At 42.1% G+C, this 12946-nt stretch overlaps 1 protein-coding gene across 2 annotated transcripts in view; it reads right to left on the reverse strand.

Moving 5' to 3' along the window:
* CERK (ceramide kinase) overlaps positions 1-12946 on the reverse strand; it is a 104977-nt gene that overhangs the window by 40156 nt on the left and 51875 nt on the right. For both annotated transcript variants that reach the window (XM_033959121.1, XM_033959122.1), the window contains 3 exons: positions 11038-11101; positions 9151-9296; positions 958-1032 (listed from right to left, as the gene is read on the reverse strand). In XM_033959121.1, coding sequence (XP_033815012.1) covers positions 958-1032; positions 9151-9296; positions 11038-11101 — 285 coding nt within the window. The remainder of the gene's footprint in view (positions 1-957; positions 1033-9150; positions 9297-11037; positions 11102-12946) is intronic.

Here is a 12946-nt window from a genome sequence, read left to right on the forward strand (position 1 = left end):
ATAGGCATTGAAAACCCTGGCCTACATTTCCAGCACCTTTGATTCTACAAACGGTGCTGCTGCATGACTGACATGTGATTGGCGGCCATTTTTTAGGTGGCTTCTGATACTGGCACTGTTTGTAGCATCTGGCCCAAAGTGATTAAACTTCCCCCTCCCCATTCGCGGTTTCAGTAATCGCGGTTTCACATATTCGTGATTTTTTGGGGAGGGGGAAAAAAGAAAAAAAAACCCACCCCATCGTTAAGTCTTCTCCCCGGCATCCCGGTCTTACCTGGTGGTCTAGCGGGCTTTCGGGGCAGAAGCGATCTTCCTACGCTCGTGCCCCGTGCAGATCACCATTAGAAAATAGCTGTAGGGAGTTCACGTCGTAGTCTCGAGAGACTACGGGAACTTGCAGCAGCCATTTCCTAATGGCGATCTGCACGGGGCAGGGGCATTGGAAGATCGCTCCTGCCCCGAAAGCCCGCTAGACCACCAGGTAAGGCTGGGAAGGCGGGAGGGAGGCTGGGGTGGGTCAGAGCCGGATATTCGCAGTTTTTCACCATTCGCGGTCCGTCTCTGCCCCTATCCCCCACGAATCCGGAGGGAGAAGTGTATAGTCCTAAATTTAAATCTTTAATTTACTAGAATGCATTATAAACTGGATTATTTACTAACTTTCTCTTACCACAACTTATTTAAAAAAAAAAAGGAGGGAGGATAAAGCACATGGAAATGTGCATTAATTATCTTTAAGGGCTCCTTTTACAAAGGTGCGCAAGTGTTTTTAGCGCACGCACCGGATTAGCACGCGCTACCAGAAAAACTACTGCCTGCTCAAGAGGAGGCGGTAGCGGCTAGCGCGCACTATTCCGCGGCGTTAAGGCTCTAAAACACCTTTGTAAAAGGAGCCCTAAGTGTATCAGGCCACTGAACATGGGCATGTTACTAATAATTTCTGTTCTTAATACTCACCTATAATAATGTGTAAGGTTGATGTCACAGGATCATTGATGCCAACTGTTGCATAGCATATACAATCAGTGGAACCTTCAAAAATAAAATTTCAATTTTCAGCAAACAAAATTGCATTGTATACTTATCTATTCTTTACTTCTGATAAAAAAAAAAATAATTGTATAAATTAAATATCTGCAAGGGCATACTTAAAACTAAGGCCTTTACTTAAAATTGCATGTAATTGCTAACACTTTCATACTCACTCTCTGCATATACCACACCCTCTCAGTTGATAAATTCAGAACAATGCAATAATATGTGGTTTAATGTGTAATTACAGGCAAATGCTGCTCAACCCTTTAATGTGTTTGTGCGGTATCATACGCCAACTGGGGTCCCAAATTGTCACTACTGAAGCCATTGTCCCTTGTGCTGACTAGGAGACATCAAGAAAACCATGAGAAGGGATGTCCAACCATAATCTGTTCAAGTTTTTGCCACAAAATTAGTGCTCAATAGAATATCCACACATAATAAGCACTAACTATTCATACTGAAACCTTATTATATTTTTTTTTATATAGTGCTGTGTTACCCGCACATTATCTAGTGGCCACACATATGAGATTTTTAGATTCTCAACTTTCCCTGAGAGGTGGCATTGATGAAATTTGAGAATCTACTCTAAGCTAAGTAGCTATATCTTCTTTAAGAACAAAATAACAATAAAGGTTAAAACAATTAAATGAAAAAATAATGAAACAGGGAAGCTAAGTGCTATTTTAAAATAATATCAATAAAAGAATGGACTGATGAACACTTTAGCAGCTAGTAGTATGAATTGTCTAGCTGCACTCTGAAGGTCCATACAAAAAAAATCTCTTATATGTGTGTGACCGCTATATAATAAGCGGGTAACACATAGCTCTATATAAAAAAAATATAAGGTTTCAGCAACCATAATCTGTGACATGCAATTTGGCCAATGGATGTCTCAGTTGAATTTCTGGTGCAATTAATTTAATTAGGAGGAATCAGCTAAAGTACATGAAATATAAATGACTGGTCACTAAGGCCCAGATTCACTAAAGATAGCAACTCAATTGCTGTTGGCCAATTCTTTGGCCTATTTTCAAACTGCGACTAATTTATTATGAAGTTTGCATGGAAATGATTTGTACGGAGGTGCAAATCATTTGCATGCAAACTCACCGACTCAATCACTCAGTAAACGCATATGCAGACATGCGCAGAGCCCTGACAGTAGTAACAGGAGAAGTAGCCTCCTGTCACTGCTGTCAGGGCTTCTGCCATTTTGTTTTTACTTCATTTTTTTTTTTTTTAATGGCACCCCCTTCCTCCTCCCCGAACCACATAAAATGGCAGAAGGGATGACCACTCCCTCCTGCCATCAGACGCTCCCCCCTCCCCGCGTGAATATGGCAGGAGGGGTGCCCACTCCCTCCTGCCATTGTCCCCCCCCATGCCAAACTGATATGACAGGAGGGATGCCCACTCCCTCCTGCCATCGCTCCCCTGTGCCAAACTGGTATGGCCAATCAGGGACTTTCTTAGGCTCTTCCCTAATGAAGCCCTGATTGGCTCAGATGCTTCAGGCCCCTCCCAAGGGAGGAGCCTGAGGCACCTGAGCCAATCAGGGCCTTAGGCCCCTCCCCATGCATCACATGATGCTCCGGGGAGGGGCCTAAGGTCCGCATTGCTGATGGCGGCCAGCGGAGGAGCAGGAGGGGGAGGGGTGATAGTGGGGTGTTGAGGCAGATGGAGGCTTTAGAAAAAAAAAATTGTTTAACATCCAAGATGGCCCCACCAGTAAAATCTAACCAAAACAGCTTGTGGGGACTTCCCTGAAGTACAAAAAATGTAAGGAAAGGTGTTTTAGAAGTGGGGGACATTGGCTCTGGCTGCAGAAACCTTCAAAATTCACTTTTTGAGACCCCCTCCCCCAATTTTCCCCATAAGCTACAATAATAGGCTTACTCAATGTGCCGTGTGCCTACCTGCTTCAGCTCAGAAATGCAGCTGGGCACAGGTTTGCCAGACGAACTTGGTCTTTAAGTTACCAGTCAGACCAAAGTCAGACTTTGCCTCAACCCACGGAAAGTCTCATGCCATGAAGGGGGAGAGGACCAAGCAGCCGGCCCACTATTAATCCCGAGAAGTAGCCAAACAGCCTGCGCTCAAGTTCCTGATAAATCAGGGATATGAGCAGGGATGGCCCCTGAGCTAAAAAAAAAAAAATACAAAAGCAGGCAGGCTAGCTAGGTGTCACCGAGGGCTAATCCTGCTAGCAGCAGATTTCCACAGTGCAAATCTGCGTCTTCTCCAGAGCAGAGATCTCAACAAGTGGAACCACTGAGCACCGAGCCTCCAAAGTGGACACTTAGAAAAAAATACCCAGAAATAATAAAACTGCAGAGTGAGCAGAACACTTCTGAGTAACTTGCTTGTAAAAAAACAAACAAACCTGATTGAGCAGGAGCAGCTTCCTGGGAAGGAGGAAGAGTTTAAAAAATGATTGACAGCATTCTGCAAGGAACTTGCGGGTTCAGATGCAAAACCCTAGCATTCAGGACTACTACTCATTGCAGTAGAATTTTGTTTTGGCACCAAAACTGGCCCAAAATTCTTTTTTTCTGCCTGGTTTCAGTTTTGGTCGAAAGATTATTTCAATTTTCAGCCATGTTTTCAGTTTTAACCGAAAAATGACTGTGTGTTTTGTCCCATTTTTCTCCCCTCCCTCCCGAAAAGGAGTTGCCCCTCCGTCTGGATCCCACCCCAACCAAGTACGTCTCCCTTCCACTTATAGGTCTCCTGGGCCTGTTTTATAATCACAGGTGGTCTAGTGGTGTAGTTGGGGCAGGATCAGTCCCCCATTCTGGCTCTTCTCTCAAAATGATTTCCATAACTAGAGTATTGCTCCTGCCATGACTACACCATTATACCACAAGAGAGGATATGGAGTGTATATAGGAGCAGGGTGGAATAATTAGAGAATCTACTAGTTGGGCCTCAATCAGTTTGGACTGAGCCATAAGAAGCCAAGACATACATGTGAAAAGGGGAACTTGGGACTGTGTGTAAAGACAATGAGGCCTGAGGCTCTGGGTGCCAAGAGCAGAGTGGGGAAACAAATGATTGGGTCACCAAAGGATATGGCTGTTAACCAAATAAAGGTATTCTTATACTACAGACAGACTGCATTTGAAGCTACTTTATATTTGGGCCAATAAGTAGTACATTTATACAAAAACAAAAGAAAGCAAACACTAAACACAGCAACAGACAATGAAAGATTGCACAAAATAAATCAACTTGGTATTCAGAAAGGTACTGTATTGTCTGTAGTTTGAACAGTCATTATTAGCAGCTGTGAAAACAGATCTCCTGGCCTCAGACAAAACCTAAATTATATCATAAGTGCTACAGCGAGATGGGTTAAGGCCACATGTTAAATATGAAGTTTTATTGCAAATGCTATAAAAAGCAGAAAATCTGTTTTCCCTATAGGGAAGCTAAATGTCTTTTTCATCAAGTACTCTTAAGGGCAAGCATTTAGTAATAGCTTTTGTAAACAAATTTTTGTCAGTAATATTGTTCAATTTAGGGCAGTAAATAATTCAACAATATATTAAATACTCTCCTCTTCTGAAATTCAGGATCATTTCATGCCCCATAGAAAAAAAATTCAGACAGCTTTTTTGCTATCATCTAGATTTTGTTTCTTTTTTCTGTTTTGGGAGGGGGGAGGATGCTCCTGTTTTTATTCCTAAGCGCTGTCAGAACATCGTCAGTTCCTCAGATGAACCACTGATCTCGCTCATATTCCTTCTGAGTCAGAACTGAAGGAATTGGGGTTTTTTTAGACAGAGGTTAAAATTAATATCTGCGTTTGCATTGTTTTTCATTATATTCTCCTACTTGAGAGGCTCCTTGGGAAATTAAGCCATGTGATAGGAGGCAACTATTCATTCTGAACTGGTTAATAAATAGAAATAAAATAGCCCTAGCTAAAGATATCTATTTTTTTTTTTTTTAATTAACCTTTAATGTGGACTAACATGACAACCCACACTATTTTATCCATTCTGGACTGGAAACTAGCCAAAGACAGGAAACAGTAGACTAAGGACTAGATTCTATAAATGATACCCCCCCCCCAAAAAAAAAAAAAAAATAAAAAAATAAACAAATAGTGCTCAAAATTAGTTGCTCAACAAATCAAATTCAGAGAAGTGCCTTCAGTGCCTTTAGGGCAGGGGTGTCCAATGTCGGTCCTCGAGGGCCGCAATCCAGTTGGGTTTTCTGGATTTCCCCAATGAATATGCATGAGATCTGTTAGCATACAATGAAAGCAGTACATACAAATAGACCTCATGTATATTCATTGGGGAAATCCTGAAAATCCGACTGGACTGCGGCCCTCGAGGACCGACATTGGACACCCCTGCTTTAGGGGTGAATCCCCTGAACGCATGCCACTTGACATTTATAGAATAGCACTTCACATCTAACTTTAGGTGCAGCCATTTACACAAACTGAAATGTGGTGTAAATCCTCATGCTTAAATTAGTCATGGATTCCCCCCTTATTTTATAACTGCGTGTGTAAATTGTTGGAACGCTCCTGACCTTCCCATTGCTGTGCCCACTTTTTGACACCGCACATAAAATTTAGGCACTGCTCCCATACCTAAATTTTGATTAAATCCAACTAGCACCAATAACTGCTTGTTAAAATCCCAATTCTCTGTGCTGGCTCATTATTCAATTAAATTACATGCATAAATTGGGCACATGCCCACATTTGTGCACACAATTTTTTGCTATAGCATTTGGGGGTTCATTTTCCAACTAGAGAAGAGTCAATACTGGAGTGTCCCCAGGGTCTGTACTGTTTAACATGATCTGGAGAAATGAGCAAGGTGATCAAATCTGTGGATAGCACATTATTCCGTGTTGTTAAAAGAGCAGAGAATTGCAAGAAATTATAGAGAGATCTTATGACATTAGGATATTGGGCATCTATATGGCATTATATGGAATTCATGTTTGAATCTTCTGAATTATATGGAATTCATGTTTCTCCATTTCTTACTTACTATTAATTTTGAAAAGATCTTAAAATCCACTTAAATAATATTATATACATTATTGATTTTTAAATTATCATGTAGTTATAATGTACTTTTAATCTTTTTATCTATACTTATTTTAGTTTATATTGTGTTTTCCTTATTCATTAGTTTTAATGCTTGTATTAGTTACTTAGAATTTGTGTATGAGGTTATTATATTGTATGCTGAGTACCTATTGTGTAAACCACTATGAACTGGATAGGCGGTATATAAAAATAAATTATTAGAAATTAGGCCCTCTGTTATTAAACTGCGCTAGCATTTTTTAGCGCAGGGAACCGCGCTGAATGTCTTGCGCTGCTCCCGACGCTCATAGGAACTCTATGAGCGTCGGAATCAGCGCAGAGCATTCAGCATTGCTCCCTGCACTAAAAAACACTAGCGCGGTTTAGTAAATGGGGGCCTTAATGTCGACAAGTGCAAAAAGATGCACATAAGAAAAAATTATCATAATTGCAAGGAAAAAATGCTGAATTCTGTATTAGCAGTTACCACCCAAGAAAGATATCTTGGATACACTATGGACAATCCATTGAAATTTTCAGACAAAAGTGCTGTGGCTGCCTGAAAAACAAATAAAATACTAAGGAGAACAAAACTAGCATATTATTATCTCTTTCCTTAGGTCCATGGTGGGAGCATTCCTTGAATATTGTACACTGTTCTGGTTGCCTCTTTTAAAAAAGAAGAATACAGCAGAACTAGAAAAAGGTCAGAGAAAGGTGACAAAAAATGATAAAGGGAAGAGATGACCTCACTTATGAGAATTTATAAAACAACAAAAAAGTTAAATAGGAAAAGGTTGTTTAACCTTCTAAGCAAGAGGATCCTCCATAAACTAATAACCAGCAGATTGTAAACAAATCACAGAAAGTACTGTTTCACACAGCACATAATTAGGTTGTGAAACCTGTTGCTGGAAGAAATGGATAAAAGTGATTCATACAGAGGGGGTTCGAAAAAGGTTTTGACAAGTCTCTAGAATTCATAAAAAATTATTAAATGAATACACATGAGAAAGCCATGATCTAGCACTTACTTGTGATTCAGACTGAGACAGGATGCTGACCTTGACGGACTTTGGTCTGATTCAACTTGGCATCCATAATAATAAAATGCTAGAGCGCGCATGCGCTCTCGAAAATTCGTGCGGTGTGGCGCCGTGAGGTGTGCTTCTGTGGCAACATTCTAACCTCAAGGCGTATGCGGGGGCTGAAGGCGCGCGACTGTGCTCTCTCCCTGCCTCGGCGCGTCACCGCCCGCCCTCACTCACCGCTGCCTCTCACTCGCTGCCTGCCCGCGTCCTCGCCATGTCACCTCACTTGCCGTCGCCGATCCTCTTCAGAGCAGCCTGCGATCGTGGCCGGCTTTAAAGAACCTCGCAGGCCGCTCTCCAACCTCAGTAGCACGCTCCCTCTGATGCACAGGATCGCGTCAGAGGGAACGTGCTACCGAGTTGGAGAGCAGCCTGTGAGGTTCGCTAAAGCCGGCCACCACGATCGCAGGCTGCTTTGAAGAGGAGCAGGCCAGAAGACGCCGGGATGGAGGAGAGGGTAAGAAGGGGATCAATACCGGGAGCCAGGGGGAGAGGGAAAGGGGGCTGCTTTGGGGGGAGGGGTGTGCTGGGGGGAGACAGAAGGGGCCATGGATAGGGAGAGGGAAAGGGGGCTGCTTTGGGGGGGAGGTGTGCTGGGGACAGCTTTGCTCTGGGAGAAGACAGAAGGGGCATGGAGAGATAGGGAGAGGGAAAGGGGGCTACTTTGGGGGGGAGGTGTGCTGGGGACAGACAGCTTTGCTCGGGGGGGGGGGGGGGGAGGAAGACAGAAGAGGGCCATGGAGAGACAGTTAGGGAGAGGGATTCTAGCACCCGTTAATGTAACGGGCTTAAAGACTAGTATCTTATATTTTTTTAATGTTCTTATGACTATCAGAACTGTATATTTTAAGAACATATCTTGCTTTTTACACATGCTCAGAAGAACAAACAGGTCAAACTGTTACAGTATACAAAACATGTTTCTGAACCTAGTGCTTAGAATGAGCATGAATAATTATGGTCCATGAAAATTCATTGTTGGGATTCTGAAAACAAAAAACAAACAATTGGTCCTCTGAATTAATCAATCTCAAATTTGGTCCGAAGACATTTTGGTGACAGGTTAAAAGCGTGCGCCGACAAAGGCGCACCGACAACCCAGCGCAGACAACTGAGCGCAAGGTGGAAGCGCGCCGAAGAAAAACAGTATTTTAAAGGGCTCCGACGGGGTGTGTGGGCGGGAACCCCCCCCACTTTACTTAGCAGAGATCACGCCGGCATTGTGGGGGGGTTGGGGGGTTGTAATCCCCACATACTGAAAACTTCACTTTTTCCCTAAAAAAGAGGGGAAAAGTTAAGTTTCCAGTAAATGAGGGGGGTTACAACCCCACAAACACCCCACAACGCCGGCGCGATCTCTATTAAGTAAAGTGGGGGGGTTCCCCACCAACACCCCCCGTCAGAGCCCCTTAAAATACTGTTTTTCTTTGGCACGCTTCCGCTTTGTGCTCAGTTGTCTGCGCGCCTTTGCCGTTGCACGCTTTTGACTATGAACCGACATTTCTCCTGCTTTTGAAGTCTTATGCACTATGAAGACAACTGAATGGGTCAATGTTCCAAGATAATGTTCATTGCTGAGATTTTTCAATGTATGTCTGAGTAAATTCCTTATCAGCTAATCCAACAATAGGACATACAAGGAGACTTGACAAAATTACAAATTTATTTTTTTGTTTTTATATATATGAAAGATAAATCTGCCTGTCCGAAAGTTTATGTTTGGATCAGGTCTTTCATGATTAAGCACCAGAATGAGCAATTTACTTTTGTCTGAAAAGCAATGGAGAAAAAGTGAAGTCTTCAATGTATTACTCTTTCTTTCAGATTTTATACAGTGTATTTAATCCAAAAGTCTTTACAAAAATGATACACCCTCTCTGCGGGATTTTGAATTCTAAAAGTATAATGCCATAGAAATAAGGATCTAATCAAAGAGAAATCTTTTTGCATTCTTACCAGCTGGGATTATGCCAATCCTTATATTGCATGGGGCTAATGGTGCTATGGGATTATTCTGATCTATGCCGGAATCCTTCTGCATTCTTCCTATCAGGCCATGCATTACTTCACTGAACATGCCATCCCCACCAACAGAAATGACACTGACAAAAAAATATATAAATGCATCAGAATACATATGTTTACACAGGGATAAACTAAAGAAAATCAACTACTTAGGTTAATATACAGCAACACTAACCCCCTCTTCTATTAAACTGCATTAGCAGTTTGTAGCGCAGAGAGCCACGCTGAATGGCCCGTGCTTCTCCCAATGCTCATAGGAACTCTATGAGCGTCGGAAGCAGCGTGGGTCATTCAGCGCAGCTCAATGTGCTAAAAACTGCTAGCACAGTTTAATAGATGAGGGCTTAAATTACAATTGCAGTAATAAGACATTAAGCATTTCATTCTTCTTTTACCATAAATTCAATAGTCACGATTTGAAAAAAAAAGTTATACCATCACATATTTTTCTGTGAATCTAATCAAACACATACCATTAGGCTATATTTGTGAACTCAATAAACTGACAGCGTAATAGAGTGTTAATGACTGATATCGCAAAAAAGCAAAAATATGCAATTATTTTGATCTGAATTATCAATTGACCCATTTTTGTACTATCCTTAACTGAGCCAGAAAAGCTTTTTTATTTCTGTATGTGATTTAGGTGGCTACATAGCGTCAGCACTAGTAGCTGTACCAAGACTTAACATCAAGCAGACGTTTTGTGCTCTGGTGTACCTGATTCAGGGGCAGATTCTCAAAACTAAAATCTGCCCTTAATGTACTCCCTTTCTATTCCCTTCCCCACCTCAGCATCCTCTTTCCCTCACTCCCTCTATTGTTCCATCCTATCTCCCAAGTTCATGCACTCTCCTTCTTTCTTTCTTCCTTCCATCTTTTGTTCGAAGTTTGTGCTCCCTCCCTTCTTTCTGTGTCCCAAAGCAACCCTGCTTCTTCCTTCTTGTGCCAATGTGCCCCTTATTCCTCCCTTCCTGTTCAAACGTGACCCTCGTTGGCGTCTTTCCCTCCATTCTGTGTCCCAAATTTCTGCCTCCTATGTGTGTTTACCTCCTCTGGCTGGCTCCCTCCTTCCATTGCAGTTCTCTTTGCAAAGCTGCGGCTGCAGTTCCTGTACAAGACTGACCTGGCAGCAATGGACCTTACGTGCCTCCTGCATGTATTTACCTCCTCTCCCATTGGCACTTCTCTTCACAAATCTGCAGCCGCTGGTTTCTGCACACGGTTCACAGCTGACCCGAAAGCCTTCCCTCTGATACGAGGGAAAGGCTTCCGGGTCAGTTGCGAGCCTCATGCTTTAACCAGTGGCTGCGGCTTCAAGAAGAGAATTGCCACTGGGAGGAGAGAGCTGGCCAGAGGAGGTAAATACCTGTGGGAGGCATGAAGGGTCAGGCTGCCGGGTCAGCCGTGAGCTGTGGCTTTGCAAAGAAAACTGCGATGGAAGGATGGAGCCGGCTAGAGGAGGTAAACACCCACGAAAGGAATAAATTTTGGATGAAGAACAGAGGGAAAGATGACGAGGGGCACATTGGGACAGGGAAAGGTGGGAGGAAGAGGTCACATATGGATAGGAATTGAGGAAGAAGGAGCATGTTGACACAGGAAAGGCGAGGCAGAACCCCGGTTCGTAAGAACGAGTTTGATATAAGTCGGGTGTTCTTAAACAGGGGATTGCCTGTATACCAAAATGTATTCAGTTCTTAGTATTTTATTTTTGAAAGTGGCTAGTAATAAATAACTTTTTAATTTACAGTATCTAAAAATAAAAAAAACTGAAGATAATACTATGGGCACATAGCAGTATCTGAAAAGACTCACCCATCATACTTTTCAAGATTAACCTCGAACAAATTATCTTTAGCATGGTCTGCACGTTCAGTTACTAAAGAGACAAATAAAAAATAAATTTTAAATCACTACAAAACATTCAAATGCTCGATATTTAACTCCAGTGCTAAGGCATGATAAGACAACAAGTTTAGGTTTCATCAACAACTTTATTTCCATATTGAAAACTATTAAAAAAAAAAAAAAAAAAAAAGGCACTGTTCAAGCCACCAGCCTTGACTGGACTACAATGCCATGAGCCTTTGCTCACAGCTACTGGGATTTTCTTTGTGATATGCTAACAATTTTTTTTTATCATGAAGCCAACCACTTCATTTTATCTATCGTGATCCTCTTTCTTACTATTAAATAAGTTAGAACAGCATTTCACCTTTTATTCAAAATTATATGTGATAATGTTAGTAATAACAAATGTTCTTCCATTGTAACCCTCTTTCATAAATCTTTTGTAATCCGCCTTGAACCGCAAGGTAATGGCGGAATAGAAATCTCTAATGTAATGTAATGTAATAATCATCTACAATATTAGAAAAAGCACAATTACTTACCGTAACAGATGTTATCCAGGGACAGCAGGCAGATATTCTCACAAGTGGGTGACATCATCCATGGAGCCAGGTACGGACAGTGGTAGAAATGTACTTGCACTTTTAAATTTTATAGAAATTTCAGACTGCCCACACCACGCATGTGTGAGTGCCTTCCCACCCGACGCCGGCTTGTGGTACCTCAGTTTCATAAGCAAGCTAAGAACCCAACCAGGGGAGGTGGGAGGGATGTGAGACTATCTAACTGCTGTCTCCAGATAACACCTATCACGGTAACTAACTGTGCTTTATCCTAGGACAAGCAGGCATCAAATTCTCACATGTGGGATTCCCTAGCTTACTGTAATGGGATGGTGGGAGAGTTGCTCATTAAGAAGAAAATAAATTCTGTAATACTGCGTGGCCAAAATGACCATCTCGTCTGGAATAGGATTCTAGACAGTAGTGAAATGTGAATGGGTGAACTGAGGACTAAGTAGCTTTGCAAATTTCATTAATGGGAGTAGAACTTATGAAAGCTACTGATGCTGTCATAGCTCCAACCTTGTGTGCTCTAACATGCCCCTCGAGCTGTAGCCCAGCCTGAGCATAGCAGAAGGAAATATAGGCCGCTAGCTATGTGGAAATAGTTCTCTTGGTTACAGGCTGGCCCACTCTGTTAGGATCAAAAGAGATTAACTAAGTCCTGTGTAGCTTAGTCCTTTGTATGTAGTAAGCCAAGGCATACTTACATTCCAATATATGAAGATCTGTTTCTTCAGGATGAGAATGAGGCTTTGGGAAAAAAAACCTGGAAGCACAAAGAATTAATTCAGGTGGAATTCCGTGACTACTTTTGGGAGGCATTTAGGATGGGTCCAGAGAACCACCTTGTCGTGATGAAATACTGTGTACGGTGGATTGGAACTAATGCTTGAAGTTCACTTACTCATCGAGCGGAAGTGACAGAGATCAAGAATACCACTTTCCAAGTGAGAAACTTAAGATGAGTAGATGACAGTGGTTCAAATAGTGGCTTCAAACTTGTGAGAACTACATTAAGATCCCAGACAACTGGAGGTGACTTGTGCAGAAGTTTGGAGTTGAAAAGTCCTTTCATAAACCTGGAAACAAGAGGATTAGTGGCCAGAGATTTATTATTGACTAATAGCACTTATAGCACCGAGGTTGAACTCTGACCGAAGTGGTTTTCAGCCCAGAATTGGATAAATGGAGAAGATAATCCAACACTGAAGGAAGGGAAGAGGAGGAAGTATCTTGGTCATAGAAATTACATCACAAATGGAAGCGTGTCCACGTCTCCTGATAGCATTGCTGAGTAGAAGGTTTTC

This window comes from Geotrypetes seraphini, chromosome 9 (genome assembly GCF_902459505.1).
Source record: "Geotrypetes seraphini chromosome 9, aGeoSer1.1, whole genome shotgun sequence".
Taxonomy (NCBI): Eukaryota; Metazoa; Chordata; class Amphibia; order Gymnophiona; family Dermophiidae; genus Geotrypetes; species Geotrypetes seraphini.